Consider the following 14,573-nt stretch of genomic DNA (forward strand, 5'->3'; position numbering starts at 1 on the left):
TACTTTTTTAATACTATTTTCATCTATGCCATTCTCGTGTACTTATAGCACCAGCTATCCACCTAAGCTCACTAACAAAGTCGTCAAGGCCAGCCTCAACAGGGGTATTAAGCAGATTAGACCTGTCGGGGATAAGTTTTGGTGAGCCACGGTATGCCAAAGTTTGCCGAAGAAACGCGTCCTTGTTTCCCTCGACGTGGGGCGGCAAGCTGTATCCTTCGAATGAAGAGAGTAGCGACGGCGATATAGGAGCGGGAAAGAAGGGTCCCTCATCCTCGTTGCTGGAAAGGACGTCGTCGTCATCTTCATCATCATCATAGAAGCTCATGGGGACATCTTCTTGAAGAGGGCTTCTGGTGATTCGGTCTGTTCTCGTGACAGGCCATTCATATCCGGACCTTGTTTCGTTGATGACGGCGGAGATAGGCTGGTTCTGATTAAGGAAAGGAGTCGATATTGAGAGGCTAGGTTTGGCCACTGGCGTTGAGGAGGAGCCGGCTTCGGTATTGCGCTTTATAGTGTCGGATGATGAAGAGCGTTGAAAGGGTGGCGGTGAGAGGACAGTGGTGAACGGTAGGCTTTCCGAGATCGCAGAGGCTGCGAAATCCTCATCCTCCTCATCATTCTCGATAACATCCTCCGGTATCTTCAGCGGTGATAATTGAGCAGCGTGACTTGGAAACCGTGGAACGCGGCGCTCTTCCCGCAACATTCGAGATAGTGAGCTTGGGGAGATGTCTCTTGGCCTAGCACCATCGCTGAGTGATGATACATGACGACCAGAGCGGGCATGTGGCGGGGAGACTGTGATAACGTTATCGTAGGCGGTGAAGGTGGTTTCTTGCGAGCCAGCAGGAACAGCATGTTGACTGTTAGAGGTCTCCGTTTTGCGTGAAAAGAATCTTCTCCATGAGCGTGGAGACGTTGAGCGACATGACGATGACGAAGGTTGTGGGGCGGACTGGGAACGCTGTTTGTTTGTGCCTGGCGAGAGGGGCGTTGGTGGCAGTGGCTTCATGAACTTGGTCGCTGGGTCCATCGTCCTGAAATTCTCCAGGTGGACAGAGTTCATAGATGCACTTCGGACGCGTGCTGTTCGTTCGATGGGAACTTGAAGAGTATTGACTGTCTGACCAGGCATGTACGGGCAAGCAGTTGTGTAAGGCATCGTGGGGTCAAATGTCTCGGTTGACCCATCCACCTCGTACTATAACGGCGCAAGTTAGAGTCGATAATCAAAGGATATATGATAGCAAGTCATGAGCTGCCCCAACTGCTGGAGACCTTGAGAAAGAAACCGCATAGTGATGATCGAAAGAAGGGAAAGATGCGACTTACATAGTAAAAGTAGGTGTGGCCCATCTTTAGACCACCACTTCTCTTTTGATGGTGTGGGCTCCCCTGATCGTACAAGACATTCTGGAATGTGAAGCATCCTTTCCATTGGCCATGGCCACGTCTACTGTCCCGCTCCATGCTATAGCACATGGTGAAGTTGTCCCAAGAGCCAATGAGGCGCACGGATCGGACAGAGGGCTCCGTCTGACTGTGAGGGGGTCAGCTTAGGTCCGTTTCAGCGGGCTAGTGATGGGCTGACTGAAAGGTTTGTGATATCGGACTGAGGGTATAAGCAGATGCAGATGCACAAGTGCGTGCGTGAATGGAAGAGGGTAAGCCAGGAGTGGTGATTCTTGTCGATGAGATTCGCGTCTACCTTGTGTAGCCCGCTGAATCCCACCAAGCATCATAGGACTGGTGACAAGAGCAGGGTGCAGATATGAAGTGTAGTGTTGGAACGGCCACGGCGTGATCCATGAGCCCATGACTCCGTGAGACGAATGTGAAGGGCAGAACGGCCTGAAATTGCGCGGCAAACGAAGTTCAATAGACTCATACCAATGAGCTAGCACAGCAATGCAAGGGGGTGGGCAATCAGAGCGGGCTGACGGCCACGCTGATCAGCACTTCACCCGGCAAAAGAGGCCAACGAAGGGAGCACTCCGCACGGCGCTGCCAAGAAAGCAGGGCCTAGACCTGGCGGAGTGAACGGTCAAGCATTCGAGGTGCGGGATTCAGTGAGACACGGAACAAAAATGAGTCAAAGGCAGACTGAACCAATGGTCGCCAATGCGGGCTCAACCCGAACTGGGCCAGGAAGCGAGAGACAATGAGTGTTGGGAAACACGCGTGACCGGCAGAGGAGAAGGGATTGCTCAAACACAAGAGTAAAAAGGTTTCAAAAGCCGCGGAGGTGTATAGAGGGGAAAAAAAAAGGAAAGAAAAGAAAGAGAGAGAGCAAGACAAAGGCCGAGCGGCAAAGGGGAGAGAAATCAGAAAGAGAGGAGTCCGCAACACACTCACAACATGAACGTAACTAGAGTTGTTGTCGGGTCCATTGTGCTTCAAGGCACGAGAGATGACAACTCGAATATATCGTTTGGGTGTCTTTTGGGTATAAGAGTCTGATGAGTACCGATAGTAAGCAGCTTAGGACGGACACGCTCGGTCTCGTATCCGGCGGCTATCTTGCAATGTCTCGCGCTAATGTTGGCTGGCAGAGCGAGTCAAGATCCGAACGTGCGAGTATATTTCGATGCAGTACTCATTCGAGGTAAGATCGGATCAGAGTCGAGGGAGAACTTCAGAACGTGAAACACGGCAGACTGGCTGGCATGTTTGGAGAAGCGCCGAAACAAAGAGCGTTCGTGAGGTGATTGGCCAATACCTAGGTGTGGTTAAACTCCATATGCTGCAAGCGCCGCATCTAACCAGGCACCGGCAAGGTTGTAGTAGATGTGGTAGTGGAAACCGGTTCCTGGATGGTTGGTTGATGTCTGGGTGGTATTGCAGCGTTGAATGGAAGGGAGGAGTAGGGGGGGGGGGGCCGAGACCAAGAAGGGAGAGACGGGCGCTTAGGACGATGGAAGAGAACGTCGTTTAACGCGATTCCGGAGGGCGACGGGGGTTGTACAAGTATTATGAGGCAAGAGATTTTCAGATGAACGAAGAAAAGCCGCGATCAACAGGGATCCTGCGCTGTCAATTGGACGAGCTGAACATGGCAATAGATGAACCAAGGTGGCGCGGATGAGATGGTATCGGGCTGCCGCTTCGGAGGAGAGGTAGACAAGACCAAGGGCTTGGTTAACAGGAGCGATGCTGCCATACACGGAGGTATGGGAATCTAGCAAAAGGGTGTGATGCTTCCAAGTTGAACTGTGGACGATGGTGACGAGGGGCAGGTTTTTGCAGCTCAGAGCTCGGTAATGGTTCTCGGGCAAGCAGCGTGACGACAGAGGCTGCTAGGGTCCGTCGCCATAATACATCGAGGCGCAATCCGCAGAGGCAGGCTGACTTAGCTGACTAGCGAGCTGGCACTTGGAGATGGTGTGAGTGATAGTGTTGTAGAAACCGGCGATAGTTTGGTTTTGGCGTGATGCAGACTCCGGGATGTTGTCTAGAGTTCCGCACCTGAGTAACGGACCTGGTCAACAGGTGGGCTCCTCTGAGGTTGTAACAGAGCCTTTGTCGGAACAGCCGGCGCTGTGCCCATCAGACAAACAAACGTAAAGGATGTACGGAGTAGAAAGTACAAAATACCACCAGCGGCCTCTGCCCTCAAGCACCTGGGCCGAAGCCGGGAAACGTCAGCCCCCGAGAATTTCTCTGGCCGGATGCCGTGGCGATGCCAGACTCAATTCAGGTTTGAGTTCATTCAGCTCAGCTGAGCCGGGGATGGGCAGCAGCCGCCTGGTCCGAATCCCAAGAAAGACGCTTTTGGGGCCAGGGTCCGAGCAGGGGGCACGATTTGGCCACGCAGGCACGGAGAGAGGCTGATTGGATGATTGGACGGCATCGGCGTTGGAAGAGGGACCAGAGAGATTGAACGGGGCCGCACTGGAGAATCGGCGGCGCCAATCATGGGCGCGATGCCTCTCGTGGCATCGGTTGCCCCCTCCATGATGCAAGTCGATGCTATGAGCCACGATCCCCGTTAGCACAAGCACAAGCCTGCAGTACAAGCCGGACATGACTGGAGAAGCGTGCATCCCTCTTTCCGCCATTGACTCCGCCCTCACGGAGGGAAAGGGAAGCGTCCAGCTGAGGTCTGATTTGTGGCTGCAAGGGAGCGTCAGCTGTGTCGACAATGGACAGAACGCCAAGCGCCCAGCCGGGCACGGCGTTGCAAGGATTTCATGCTGAGCAACGGTGGCCTTGAAGGTCGCTGTGATGCAGAAACCTCGTATGTACATGTCCTCGGCTGCATCCATTGGACAAGATCAGGCGCAACAGCACGCAAGAAAAAGAGCTGGGTAGATCGACCGAAGGGAAGTAACCTTCTCTCGTGTCTGTCGCGTGGTTTCCGACCGCCTGCTGCTTTGGTCAGAATTTACCTATCGATTACGTGCCTTCCCCGATGGATGCCCAGGTGACCACCCGCTGCACCGGTAGATTGCATCGAATGTCCAGACAGCAATCTACCAAGTACTACGACAAGCCAGATGCCGGGCTTCAGCTCTCTCCTCCCTTGACTCATGGGGATCTCAGTTACTATTCCGCTGTGATTGTGGGCATACGAGGGATCGAAGTCGGTACATCCAACGGAGCGTCATCTATTCAAGCGGCCCTACAGTGCGTCCTCAGCACAGATGCCAGCATACAATGCCCATGGGGGAGTGAATCCACGCCCGCCGTGTCGCGGTGCGCAGAGTGAGATGTCTTGGCCTATCTCGCCTTGTCCTTGTCCTGTCTTGTCTCAGCCTCTTTATGCACAAGACGCCCGGCCCGGGTAGGTACCTCTGCTCGTACCAAGTCTGTACAACCAGGACGCGCCTCTCCGTTGGGTCCGAGGCCCCTGTTTCTAGCTCGAATTTTGGTACACAGACATCGAGGATCGGGCATTGAGCTCCCTTCAGGTTATGCCCTGTCCACGTAGACATTTTGACTACAAAGTACAATATGCCCACTCACATCTGGTGTTACCACGTCGTACCCCATTTTCTCAACTCCTGGCTGACTGGGCTGAAAGTCTATCTTTCTCGCATACCTCTTCTACAAGCAATTGTTTTTCCATCGTGGACATAGAATCTGGTGAGCAGCGGAACCACAAGAGCAGTAATACTACGCTAACATGCCGATATGCTTAGGCTAGGGCATCGTCAGACGGAGTGGAAGAGAAACTACTGGAGACCAGCCTATCCACGTATCTCACCGCGGCAGTCCCGACTGCGGGACGAAACGCAACGCGAACCCGGTGTGACGTAGCTTCGTGCTTCTTATATTCCCTTCACCTGCGCGGATGAGGACTGTCCTGTGGTGGTCGTACTGAGTCGTACGTGGTGCAACCGTTTCCACCTACGATGGCGCACACATGACACTGTTCTCTACGTCTGTTCATAATACTACCGCTTATTCCAACGGCTACTCGCATCAGTAACTCCAGATCTTCATGCTAGCCTGCCGGCAGTCAGAAAATAAGAAGAGAGGTAAAGGCGGGGGGCCACCGTCTGATCAACTACGTTCGGTGTGTCCAGGATCCAATCTCGGGCCGTTGTACCAACACAAATGAGACGGGCCAACACCTTAGCACCAACGTACTGTAGTCGCAAGCCTTTATGCATGATTGTCTGGTCCGTTGCCAAATTGAAAGAGGGGAAGAAGGGAGCATTGATGAAAGTCTCCTAATGAGAAGAACGCGGGTCCCAGCTGTAGTCGTACCGATCTAAACGACATTATCATGCCTTTCGTGTTGATGGTGAAGCATATCCAGTTTCTGTAGTTAAGAAAGCTGACTCAAGCGGCCAACGCGGCAAGTCTTTATCCCGAGCTCTGTAACGCCGGAGGAGCTTATTCGAGTCCCTGTTTCAGAAAACAGCGGGAGACAGAACCGGTGGGAGATTTCAAATAGCATTGTACTACCACGAAGTGAGATGAATTCCCGGTTGCTTACCCAGTTGGAAGATCCAACGGCGCCAACAAGGTGGACGCAGTCTTTACCAGCCTCTGCGCCAGCACAAACTCGCCCGTTAAATGATTTTGCACCCCCTCCGCCGTCCAAGCTCCTTGAGAATTGCAGCCGGGGGGGGGGGGGGGGGGGAGCCTGTGCGGCCCACCCGCAAGATCGAGGCTGACACTCTGGAGACGATCTGCATCCGGAACAAGATGGACGGAGGCGGATTGAGCCGAAGAGTTTCTTCAGATGAGTCATTTCGAGAAGTTGGGAACAGCTCAAGCGGGATCCGGGAGCGTAATTCTTGCAACTGGAGATTCCCTTGATATGCGACTACCTACGTCTGCATGAATCGTCCTACTGATGAAAGCAAGTGCTATGACAAATATGATTCGGTTGTATGAAGTATTCATGAATGGCCATAGAGTTGAACGGCAAAGGAGTTGTTGCATTTTAACCTGGATCTAGGGTACCACCAGATCGCGATAAGACGTCATGCTTAGTAGCCATGTTCTCTATGAGCAATATTATGTGGAATTCTGACAGATCATCAATACCTGCCAAAACAAAATCCATCGTGCTGCGTTTTCCTCGGCATCGCCTGGGAGAGTCATATGAATTCCTGCAACACTAATCACAAAGAAGAGCCATATCCTAACACCCACACCATCGCATCCACAAGATAATTCGTAAGTTGGGGCATACATGCAGGGAAAAACACAGATTTGGGCCCTGAAAAATAATGTATTCCCAGTGAATGGCAGCATTAGCCTCCTCTTCCTCTCCAAGCATCGGTCCATCCCATTCCTGAATCATTCAACGGTATCAAAAGAACAACCCCCCAAGAAGAATATTATCATTATGTACAGATTTGAAAAGCCTTTTCCTTCTTTTACCCTCGGCAAGCCCATTAGGTGAGATGTAGGCGAATTAGGAGATTAGAGTATCAATTTGGCATTGCCGGTTTTGCTGCTGTCATCCAATATGCGTTTCGTCGTGTGTTTATCCATCAAATTTGCGATGGACAGTATGATTATTACCCCTCTCCGATGAAGTGTGTTTTTGTGTGTTTGTGTGAGAGTGAGAGAACAGTGTGTGTGAGGGAGAAGAAGGGTAGAGAGAGAGGGAGAGCGTGCGTCTGCGTAGAGTATTCGCGCACACCTTGACCAAGAACAACCAAGAGTCAATACTCGAGTCCGTTCACTGAGCCTTTTCGGCTTGCTTCTTGTGGCCCGGATGGTTGGAGCGGTTTCCGTTGTACTTTGTTCCCAATAGTTGATCCCAGAAAGTGAAGAAGGGCTGTGAGAAGTTGGCCTTGATTCCCCAGTTCTGGTGGTGGATGTCGTGGTATGCGGCATTGTTGCTCGTGATGAGCTGGAGAGGATCCCAGGGGAAGGCATATCCGCAGTGGTCGTCAATGGTCTTGATGGTCGAGAAGGCAAAGAAGCACGTGCCCTGCAGCAGAGTCATGCCGGTGACCTTGAATCCGATGCCAGCGCCAAGGGTGTCGAGGAGGAAGCCCTCCAGCGGGTGGTTGTAAAGGGCACCGTAGGCGTAGGGAACGTAGAGACGATGGTGTCGGGAATGGAAAGTTGCTGCAAGAAGGACATGGTTAGAGACGTGCTTTGCGCAAACGGTATTTCCATTCCACTGCTACTTACTGTAGAGCCAGCGGTTGACGTGCATCAGTCGGTGAAGAAAGTACTGCCAGGTATCGAGGATGAAGACAGCAACAAAGTATTGCAAGGCTGGGATGAAGACGTAGTAGATGGCCTTTGCGAGAGCCATCTCCCACGCAGTGAATGTCGGGGCGGCGCTGGCCGAGTCGGCGGACGTGACGGGATAGTAGCCGCCAGCCAAGACACCGGCGAGCAGCGGATGGGACGACGACATGCTCTTGGAGATGGCGGTGGCGTTGAGCCCGACAAGGCCGAGCAGGCCGGGCAGGGCGCGCTGGGCAAGGCGGATGCGGGTGGCCCAGACGGCAATGTCGTAGTCCGTCTTTCCAACCATCTCCTGGGGTTCGGTGATGGCAAGTGCATATCCCGTAATGACCTGGATGATTTGCTGGATGATGACATCGCGCGCGACCTCATATCGAGTGGCATGGTTTCGCTTGGTTATTTCTTCCGGGGTGTGGAGGCGGTACTGGGGAAAGAGGTCCAGCGTGTCGATGGCGTGGAAGAAGAGCGAGGCGATCCAGTAGACGACGACGGGCAGGACCAGCGACAGCCAGAGGTCGGAGATGAAGGGTAGCAGGTCGGGCTTCGGCTCGAGCGAGTAGGTCGGCAAGGGCGGGAGCGACGAGTCGTAGAGGCTGTGGTTCGCCATGGTGGAAGCCTCAGCGGAGAGGTTCTCCATGGATGCGGCTGATGACGACGGTTCTTGACCTGTTGACCATGCAGATGGAAAGGCGAAGGTTGCAGCTGGGAGAAGCAAGTAATTGTATTATCGGGTTGAGAGCAGGCGGAGCTGTCGGAGCAAACGGCAAACCAATCTCGGCGTTGTTCGGATGGCGCGTATCATAAATTGGATAATTCGGACAGGGGGCGAACTTCTTCAGAGTGGGATGACGGCTGATCGCGAGTGGGCAAACGACGACAACAATCAATAGATGCGAGAAGCGTGGATTGGCGGAGGCAGTATATTGAAACGATTTCGAGTAAGAAAAAAAAAAGAAGACGGAAGACGCGGCTCCCGTTATTAAAGGCGCGACTATGGAGTTAGACTAAAAGGAGGGAAAAGGAGCGTACGGGTAAGATGACGATGGCACAAGCAAAGGATTGACCTTGGGAAGCTCACGACCTGTTAGAGGTGAGATAAGCTTCGAGGGCGGTGGGGGGGAGGAAAAAAAAAAGAGCCGGTCACAAGTGGCAAATTGTTAGTAGGATAGGTGCGAGCCACATACAAAACCGTATCGCTGGCGGAGTCTCGGGCTCGGATAATTCCCATGGAGCCAAACCCGAAGAGTCTAGCGCGAAGAATTTCCCCTGGAGCCAAAAATTGGTTTGGGCGTGTTTTGTCGCGTGTTGGATCAGACCACTTAACACGAGTTGAGAGACTACATCTGTTAGGTGGTACATAGTAGGAGAGTGTGTTGATGATGGGAGTGTATGGACGGTAAGCTCGTTTTGTAATTGCTTGAGAAGCCATGACGATGCCGGGCTGTCGTGATTGATATCCTCAGGACTCAGTGTGGATGGAGTAGATATACATTTGCTGTATGCCGTTTGTTGGAGGGCGTTGGTGTACTAGGTATTACTGCGTGCAGAATCACACGGATGTGCTGAAGACGTGGAATATGTTGTCAGTTCAGCAAGACGTTTGGACAAGGTATTTCTTCACGACGTTAACCTATTTGAATCGCTGGGACAGTACTAAGCTGGTTCCATACTATTCTTGGCTCTGTCGTGTTGCGGCCGACTTCCTCTGATGCTGTTGCACCCACATGCCTATGAAGTACGGGGTTGCTGATATATCAAATTGCATCTACTCTGTTGCCAACGTCAGAAACAATGCGGACTTACTTGACAGCAAGACAAGAGACAAGAGAATGTATGAAAGCAAACGCTTCAATATAGGCATAGAACATGAGAGTGAACAGCAATCCCCAAAGCATACATGGCTAATTGCGGAAGGTAGCATACGGCGATATCAGAGTCACTCAGCAATCCCACAGGCATATTGCAATACTTCGTTTGCCATGATTTGCTGTTTTTCGGGAGACTTCCCATTGCATTTGACGCGTCCTCATTGTTTAGGTACCTTGGGTATGGTCAAGTTACTGAGAAAGACAATGTGCGTGGAGTGGCTTGTGCTGCTGGCAGAATCTCCCCGACAGCTGGCAGACAGTCGCGAGATGCCTCCAACTGCTGCCAGCTCTGCCACCGCCTTGGAGGCAGCAGTATTCCATTCTTTCGTTTGAAATTTCTTCTCTTCGAACTTTTCTTTCTTCTTCATCTCTTGCGCGTCGTCTGAGATCTCTCCCTCTCCTCCTCCCCCTCCACCTTCTCCTCCTCCTCCTCCCTCGAGAAAGTAAGTCTGGTCGTGCGCACCTCGAACCTCCTTGACTCAACTAACTCTCCCTTTCTTTAGAGCAACTTCGACGGCCCTTTCTGCCTGCAATGGAGGCAACTCCAGAGCCTCAACTTCTTCCCGTTGTCAAGCCTCTGTCAAGAAAGGTTGCCTATTATATAGTCCATATCCTTCGCAAGCGTCTCCGTGACCTTCGCAACAACGACATAACGCCTCAGATCGAGGTGGACTTCTACGACTCGCTCATCCGCGGCATCTTTCGCTTTGTTGGATCAGACCCAGACCTGTATCCGGAATGTGTCAAGGCTTGCATAGAACTATGCTGGTACACAGAGGCTCTTCACGCCAAGAATTGGATTGATTGGAGTGGCTATTTCCAAATGGCATGGCTCATGATGAGAGCTCAAAGACTTACTGAGGAGACCAACTTGCTGCATTGCCCCCCGGCGCCAATGCTGGTGGTGGTCATTGCGATGCGGCAGGTCATTCTGCAGGACAAGGTCGCACCCACTGACCAGAAAGCCGAGTTTCTGAGGAAGTTTGATTGCAATCGAAAGGCCGTCACGGCCATTCACTTCTTCAGGGAGAACTCTGATGAGGACGTTCTCACCTTGGATCAACCATGGAACACCCCCCTGGATGTCGATCAACAGCCACGGCCAAACCGCGAGATTCAGCAGGAAGCCCAATCGAACCGCACAACTAGAAACTCAAACGTTGCCATCTACCGTCGTGGCAGAGACGCTCCAGCCACAGAGGAGTCTCCTGTCCAAAACCTACTTCAGCAGAGGACTCAAGCCAGACAAGAAGATGCATCGCGGGCGGTTGTACCTACTGCACTTCCACTGAGGATCGCAACCCCGCGACCAATTGCAACTCCAGCACGGCGTCCTTTCAAAGCAAGATCAGCTTTCATACTGTCACCGGATTCACCGTCTTCCGCTCGAGTGCGAAATTCGTCACCGAGCCTGTTTGTGACGCCGCTGCCGTTTCGACTAGCAGCGACGCCTGCGGCCGTGACGCCCGCGGCAGGGCGTGTGCGCTCTCCTCCTCCTCCGCCTACACCAATGCCAGCACCGATGTTTTCGTCTCCTCTTGCGTCAACACCGATGTTCTCCTCTCCTCTTGTGCCCACACCAGTCTCTGTGCAACCGAGACCAGCCCCGGTGAGAGAGACGACCAAGCGAGTCACCCGTGCCGAAGTCATGGTGCACGTGCGGCCTCTCGTGAACCGACTCAAACGTGAGGGCTGGAACGGCAAGATCCAAACGGACATTATGCAAGTACTCACCGACAAAAATGTCAGGGTGCTGCCGTACTTTGCAAAGCAGACACTGCGTATCTGGGCGGAGGCATCGCACAAGCACACGATTGTCAGCTGGCTTGAGGAGGCCAGGGCTGATGTTGATGTGTTCGAGTGGGTAGAGAGAGATCCTGAGCCTGAGCCCGAGATTGAGCCCGAGCCCGAGCCGGAATCTCAGCCGGAACCCCAGCCTGAGCCTGAAACTGAGCCAGAGCCTGAGGCCGAGTATGAGCCCGTCCCGCGAGCTGTGACAAGCGCACCATCGACCCTTGACGTCTTTCATGACCTGGAAGCCGGGATTGCAAGCATTTCAGAGCCCGAAGTTCGAGAGCAGCTCCAGGCCAATCTCCGTTTTCTGAAAGCCAACCTCTATACGAGAGACCTGATCCAAAGGGAGGACATGCGTCATCGGATCGACCAGCACGATCAAATCATCAGAGCGCTACAGGCCAAAATGTCAGGCACTCAGCAGACTGCTGTGGGTGCTGTGATTGAAACACCCGTTGCGGAAGAAAGCCTTTTCGTCGCCGACTCGGATGGGGAGAAGAAGGTTGCGCCGTCTGTGGCAGAGAGAGTCGTCATTGTTATCGAGTCAGACGGAGAGGCAGCAGATGAACGGCAGAGAGAGAAGAAAAATAAGAAGAAGAAGTCTAGAACGAGCGAGCGAGGGGAAGAGGGCGCCCAGGAGAGGAAGAAGAGAAAGAGGAAGTCGAGAATGGCCAGGAGAGAGGAGAGTGACGCCGAAGTCGCTGACAGTGAAGAGGAGAGGAGAGCTAGACGGGAGGCGAAGAGAAGCAAGAAACCAAAGGACGGTGAGCGCGTGGGATGGCGGGCCATGCGTGAACCACTCTTGGGGGAGTGTATTGGAGACGGCCTTTAATGGAGATTGATATTGTGTTTGTGGGAGTACTTTATATGGCCCGGTCACTTTACGGGCCTCTTTCGGTTTTCATTTTCGGCCAGGGGGATATTCGAGGGATTTGTGGTTTTTTTCTCCTTGATGGCAACGGCGCGCTCGAGTTTGCCTGCCTTTCGTCTTTAATAACCCCTTTGTCCTGTTGGCGACATTATTTGCCCCGAGGTATGGCTAGATGGATGGAACTCTCTAGGTAGAGATAATTGAATGTTTTGCGATTTGATAATTTGTTTCGTAGGAGCATTTGCCCACTGCTCTGAGATGTTCTGTCTTGAGTGGAGCCTGGTTATTGTGCAGGTACAGTATCAAGGTCAACGTCCTGTGATTGGACCCTCTTCGACTCCTCTGTTCTTCATTACTCTCTTTCTATACATGGGCAGACATGTATAGGCTTGATGCCAACATAGTACCCTGGGATCAACACACCGGCAACATCATAGACTGCCTACGAAGCCATGAAGTTCAATGCTTCCTGTCTTTTGCGGGGCACGCGTGTGGAAATCAGCTTCTCTGCTTGGACAAACAAGCTCGATTTCTCCACTTGGGCCAAAAAAAATCCAATTAAGGAAAAAGAAACAAAAAAGTCATGGACCAAGGTGAAAAAGGAAGAAAAGGCAAGGAAAGAAAAAAAAAAAAAATCGACAGCCAGCCAATCACACTTCTTGCCGCCCACTTAAATCCGCTTCCCCATCGCCAACCGCCTTCTTCCTCTTTTCCTCTCCTCCATACAAAATTCCCCTCCGTCCATTCTCTCTCTCCTTCCATTCTCCCTCTCCTTGTACCGAATCCCGTTTCTTCTTCGTGTAGATTCACAGCCGCAGCCATGATTATTTACAAGGTTCGTTCCGCAGCCTCCTCCTCTCTGTTCTTCTCTTACAGCTGCTTGCTGTTACTCTCTTTTACCCCGCCATTGGAAGCCAAAAAAAAAGTAAAAAAAAAAAAAAAATCAAGGAACCTTGTCTAACCCCGCAAATGTCAATAGGATATCATCACCGACGACGAGATCATCTCGGACTCGTATGACCTCAAGGAGGTCGACGGCATCGTCTACGAGGCCGACTGCGCCATGATTACCGAGGGCGCCGTCCACGTCGGTGCGTACAGACAAACTTCCCATGATCAATATCTCAGCCACCACAAACAAACCTTTCCTCGCTTGAGCTTCGCTTCTGTCTTTGCGCTTGTCTCTCTCTCTCTCTCTCTCTCTTGGCACTCTACTTCTCTCCTTTGTCTCCTGCGTAGGCGCATACGGAAGAAAAGGACAGAGAGACGGTCCCGGGGAGCAAGAGAGGGTGGTTTGCTTCAAAGCGTGAAAGCGAAGGCAAAAGCGAAAGCGGAACCGTCGTCCATCTCTACAGCTCGTCCTGACTATGAAGCACCGTCATGCTAACTTGCGCTTCTTCTACACAGACACCGGCGCCAATGCTTCCGCCGAGGAGGCCGAGGAGGGTGTTGAGGATGCCGAGGTCAAGGTCAACAACATCGTCCACTCTTTCCGTCTCCAGTCCACCAGCTTCGACAAGAAGGGCTACCTCGCCTACCTTAAGGGTTAGTCTCGTCCAATCTTACTCCGTGCATCTCGTTCTGCGATATGCCCTCATCACTCATACTGTCTTGACAATCCTCAAGCGGTATTGCAATTGTATGTTGCATAGACGCATCATTTGCTGACACTCCTCCGTCTATCCAGGCTACATGAAGGCTGTCAAGGCCGCCCTCCAGGAGAAGGGTGCCTCCCCCGAGACCATCACCGCCTTCGAGAAGGGTGCCCAGACCTACGTCAAGGAGAAGCTGCTGCCCAACTTCAAGGACTTTGAGTTCTACACTGGCGAGTCCATGAACCCCGACGGAATGTAAGTGAACGGATTAAAACCACTCTTGATGTCTTGATTTTGAATTCATCAGCTGACTCGTCTCGCTCCAGGATCGTCCTCCTCAACTACCGCGAGGATGGTGTCACCCCCTACGTCATTGTCTGGAAGCACGGTCTCACTGAGATGAAGGTCTAAGTGCCCGTCTTCTTTTATATAAAACAACAAAGGGGGGTCGAGCCAGAGGTGGAGAGAAGAAATCAAGAGACAAAGTTACGAGTCCAATCTTTTGCGTTTCACTCGGCGCATGACATATATACCTAAAAGCCTGATAGCTGGAGACACAAGCGGGAGATGATTTAACGACGAAGGGGAGAAGAAAAGAATAAAAAAAACTTCTGATCCAAGATATGCCGATTCCATGTTTTTGATTCTATTTCAAGTGCGACGCCATGACGCCGTTGCGTTGAAAGCATGTTGATAATGACTATCCAATCCCTGCCTTTCTTCCCAACGCCATACAAAGAGTCGTACAAATTTGTCGTGCGATATACAGAA

The 14,573-nt window shown here is 52.2% G+C and overlaps 5 protein-coding genes across 5 annotated transcripts; 2 read left to right on the forward strand and 3 right to left on the reverse strand.

Moving 5' to 3' along the window:
- Positions 1 to 19: 19 nt before the first annotated feature.
- CCMA1212_010271 (uncharacterized protein) lies at positions 20 to 2,396 on the reverse strand (the record flags this gene model as incomplete). Its single annotated transcript, XM_073707323.1, has 3 exons — positions 20 to 1,207; positions 1,339 to 1,546; positions 2,362 to 2,396. The coding sequence occupies 3 exons, from the start codon at positions 2,394 to 2,396 to the stop codon at positions 20 to 22; spliced, it is 1,431 nt and encodes a 476-aa protein (XP_073554117.1).
- A 1,319-nt stretch (positions 2,397 to 3,715) lies between these two features.
- Positions 3,716 to 3,961, reverse strand: CCMA1212_010272 (uncharacterized protein; the record flags this gene model as incomplete). Its single annotated transcript, XM_073707324.1, has 1 exon — positions 3,716 to 3,961. The coding sequence occupies one exon, from the start codon at positions 3,959 to 3,961 to the stop codon at positions 3,716 to 3,718; it is 246 nt and encodes an 81-aa protein (XP_073554115.1).
- A 3,189-nt stretch (positions 3,962 to 7,150) lies between these two features.
- CCMA1212_010273 (Sphingolipid C4-hydroxylase sur2) lies at positions 7,151 to 8,340 on the reverse strand (the record flags this gene model as incomplete). The annotated part of the gene is made up of 2 exons (XM_073707325.1): positions 7,612 to 8,340; positions 7,151 to 7,545 (listed from the first exon to the last, which is right to left on the reverse strand). The coding sequence occupies exons 1-2, from the start codon at positions 8,309 to 8,311 to the stop codon at positions 7,151 to 7,153; spliced, it is 1,095 nt and encodes a 364-aa protein (XP_073554116.1). The 5' UTR covers positions 8,312 to 8,340.
- A 1,734-nt stretch (positions 8,341 to 10,074) lies between these two features.
- Positions 10,075 to 12,168, forward strand: CCMA1212_010274 (uncharacterized protein; the record flags this gene model as incomplete). Its single annotated transcript, XM_073707326.1, has 1 exon — positions 10,075 to 12,168. One exon carries the CDS (start codon positions 10,075 to 10,077, stop codon positions 12,166 to 12,168), a length of 2,094 nt encoding a protein of 697 aa, XP_073554120.1.
- Positions 12,169 to 12,659: 491 nt separating this feature from the next.
- Positions 12,660 to 14,213, forward strand: CCMA1212_010275 (Translationally-controlled tumor-like protein; the record flags this gene model as incomplete). Its single annotated transcript, XM_073707327.1, has 6 exons — positions 12,660 to 12,664; positions 13,012 to 13,042; positions 13,187 to 13,298; positions 13,615 to 13,752; positions 13,895 to 14,057; positions 14,129 to 14,213. 6 exons carry the CDS (start codon positions 12,660 to 12,662, stop codon positions 14,211 to 14,213), a joined length of 534 nt encoding a protein of 177 aa, XP_073554121.1.
- Positions 14,214 to 14,573: the final 360 nt, after the last annotated feature.

This window comes from Trichoderma ghanense (assembly GCF_004382785.1).
Source record: "Trichoderma ghanense strain CCMA-1212 chromosome Unknown scaffold_24, whole genome shotgun sequence".
Lineage (NCBI taxonomy): Eukaryota > Fungi > Ascomycota > Sordariomycetes > Hypocreales > Hypocreaceae > Trichoderma > Trichoderma ghanense.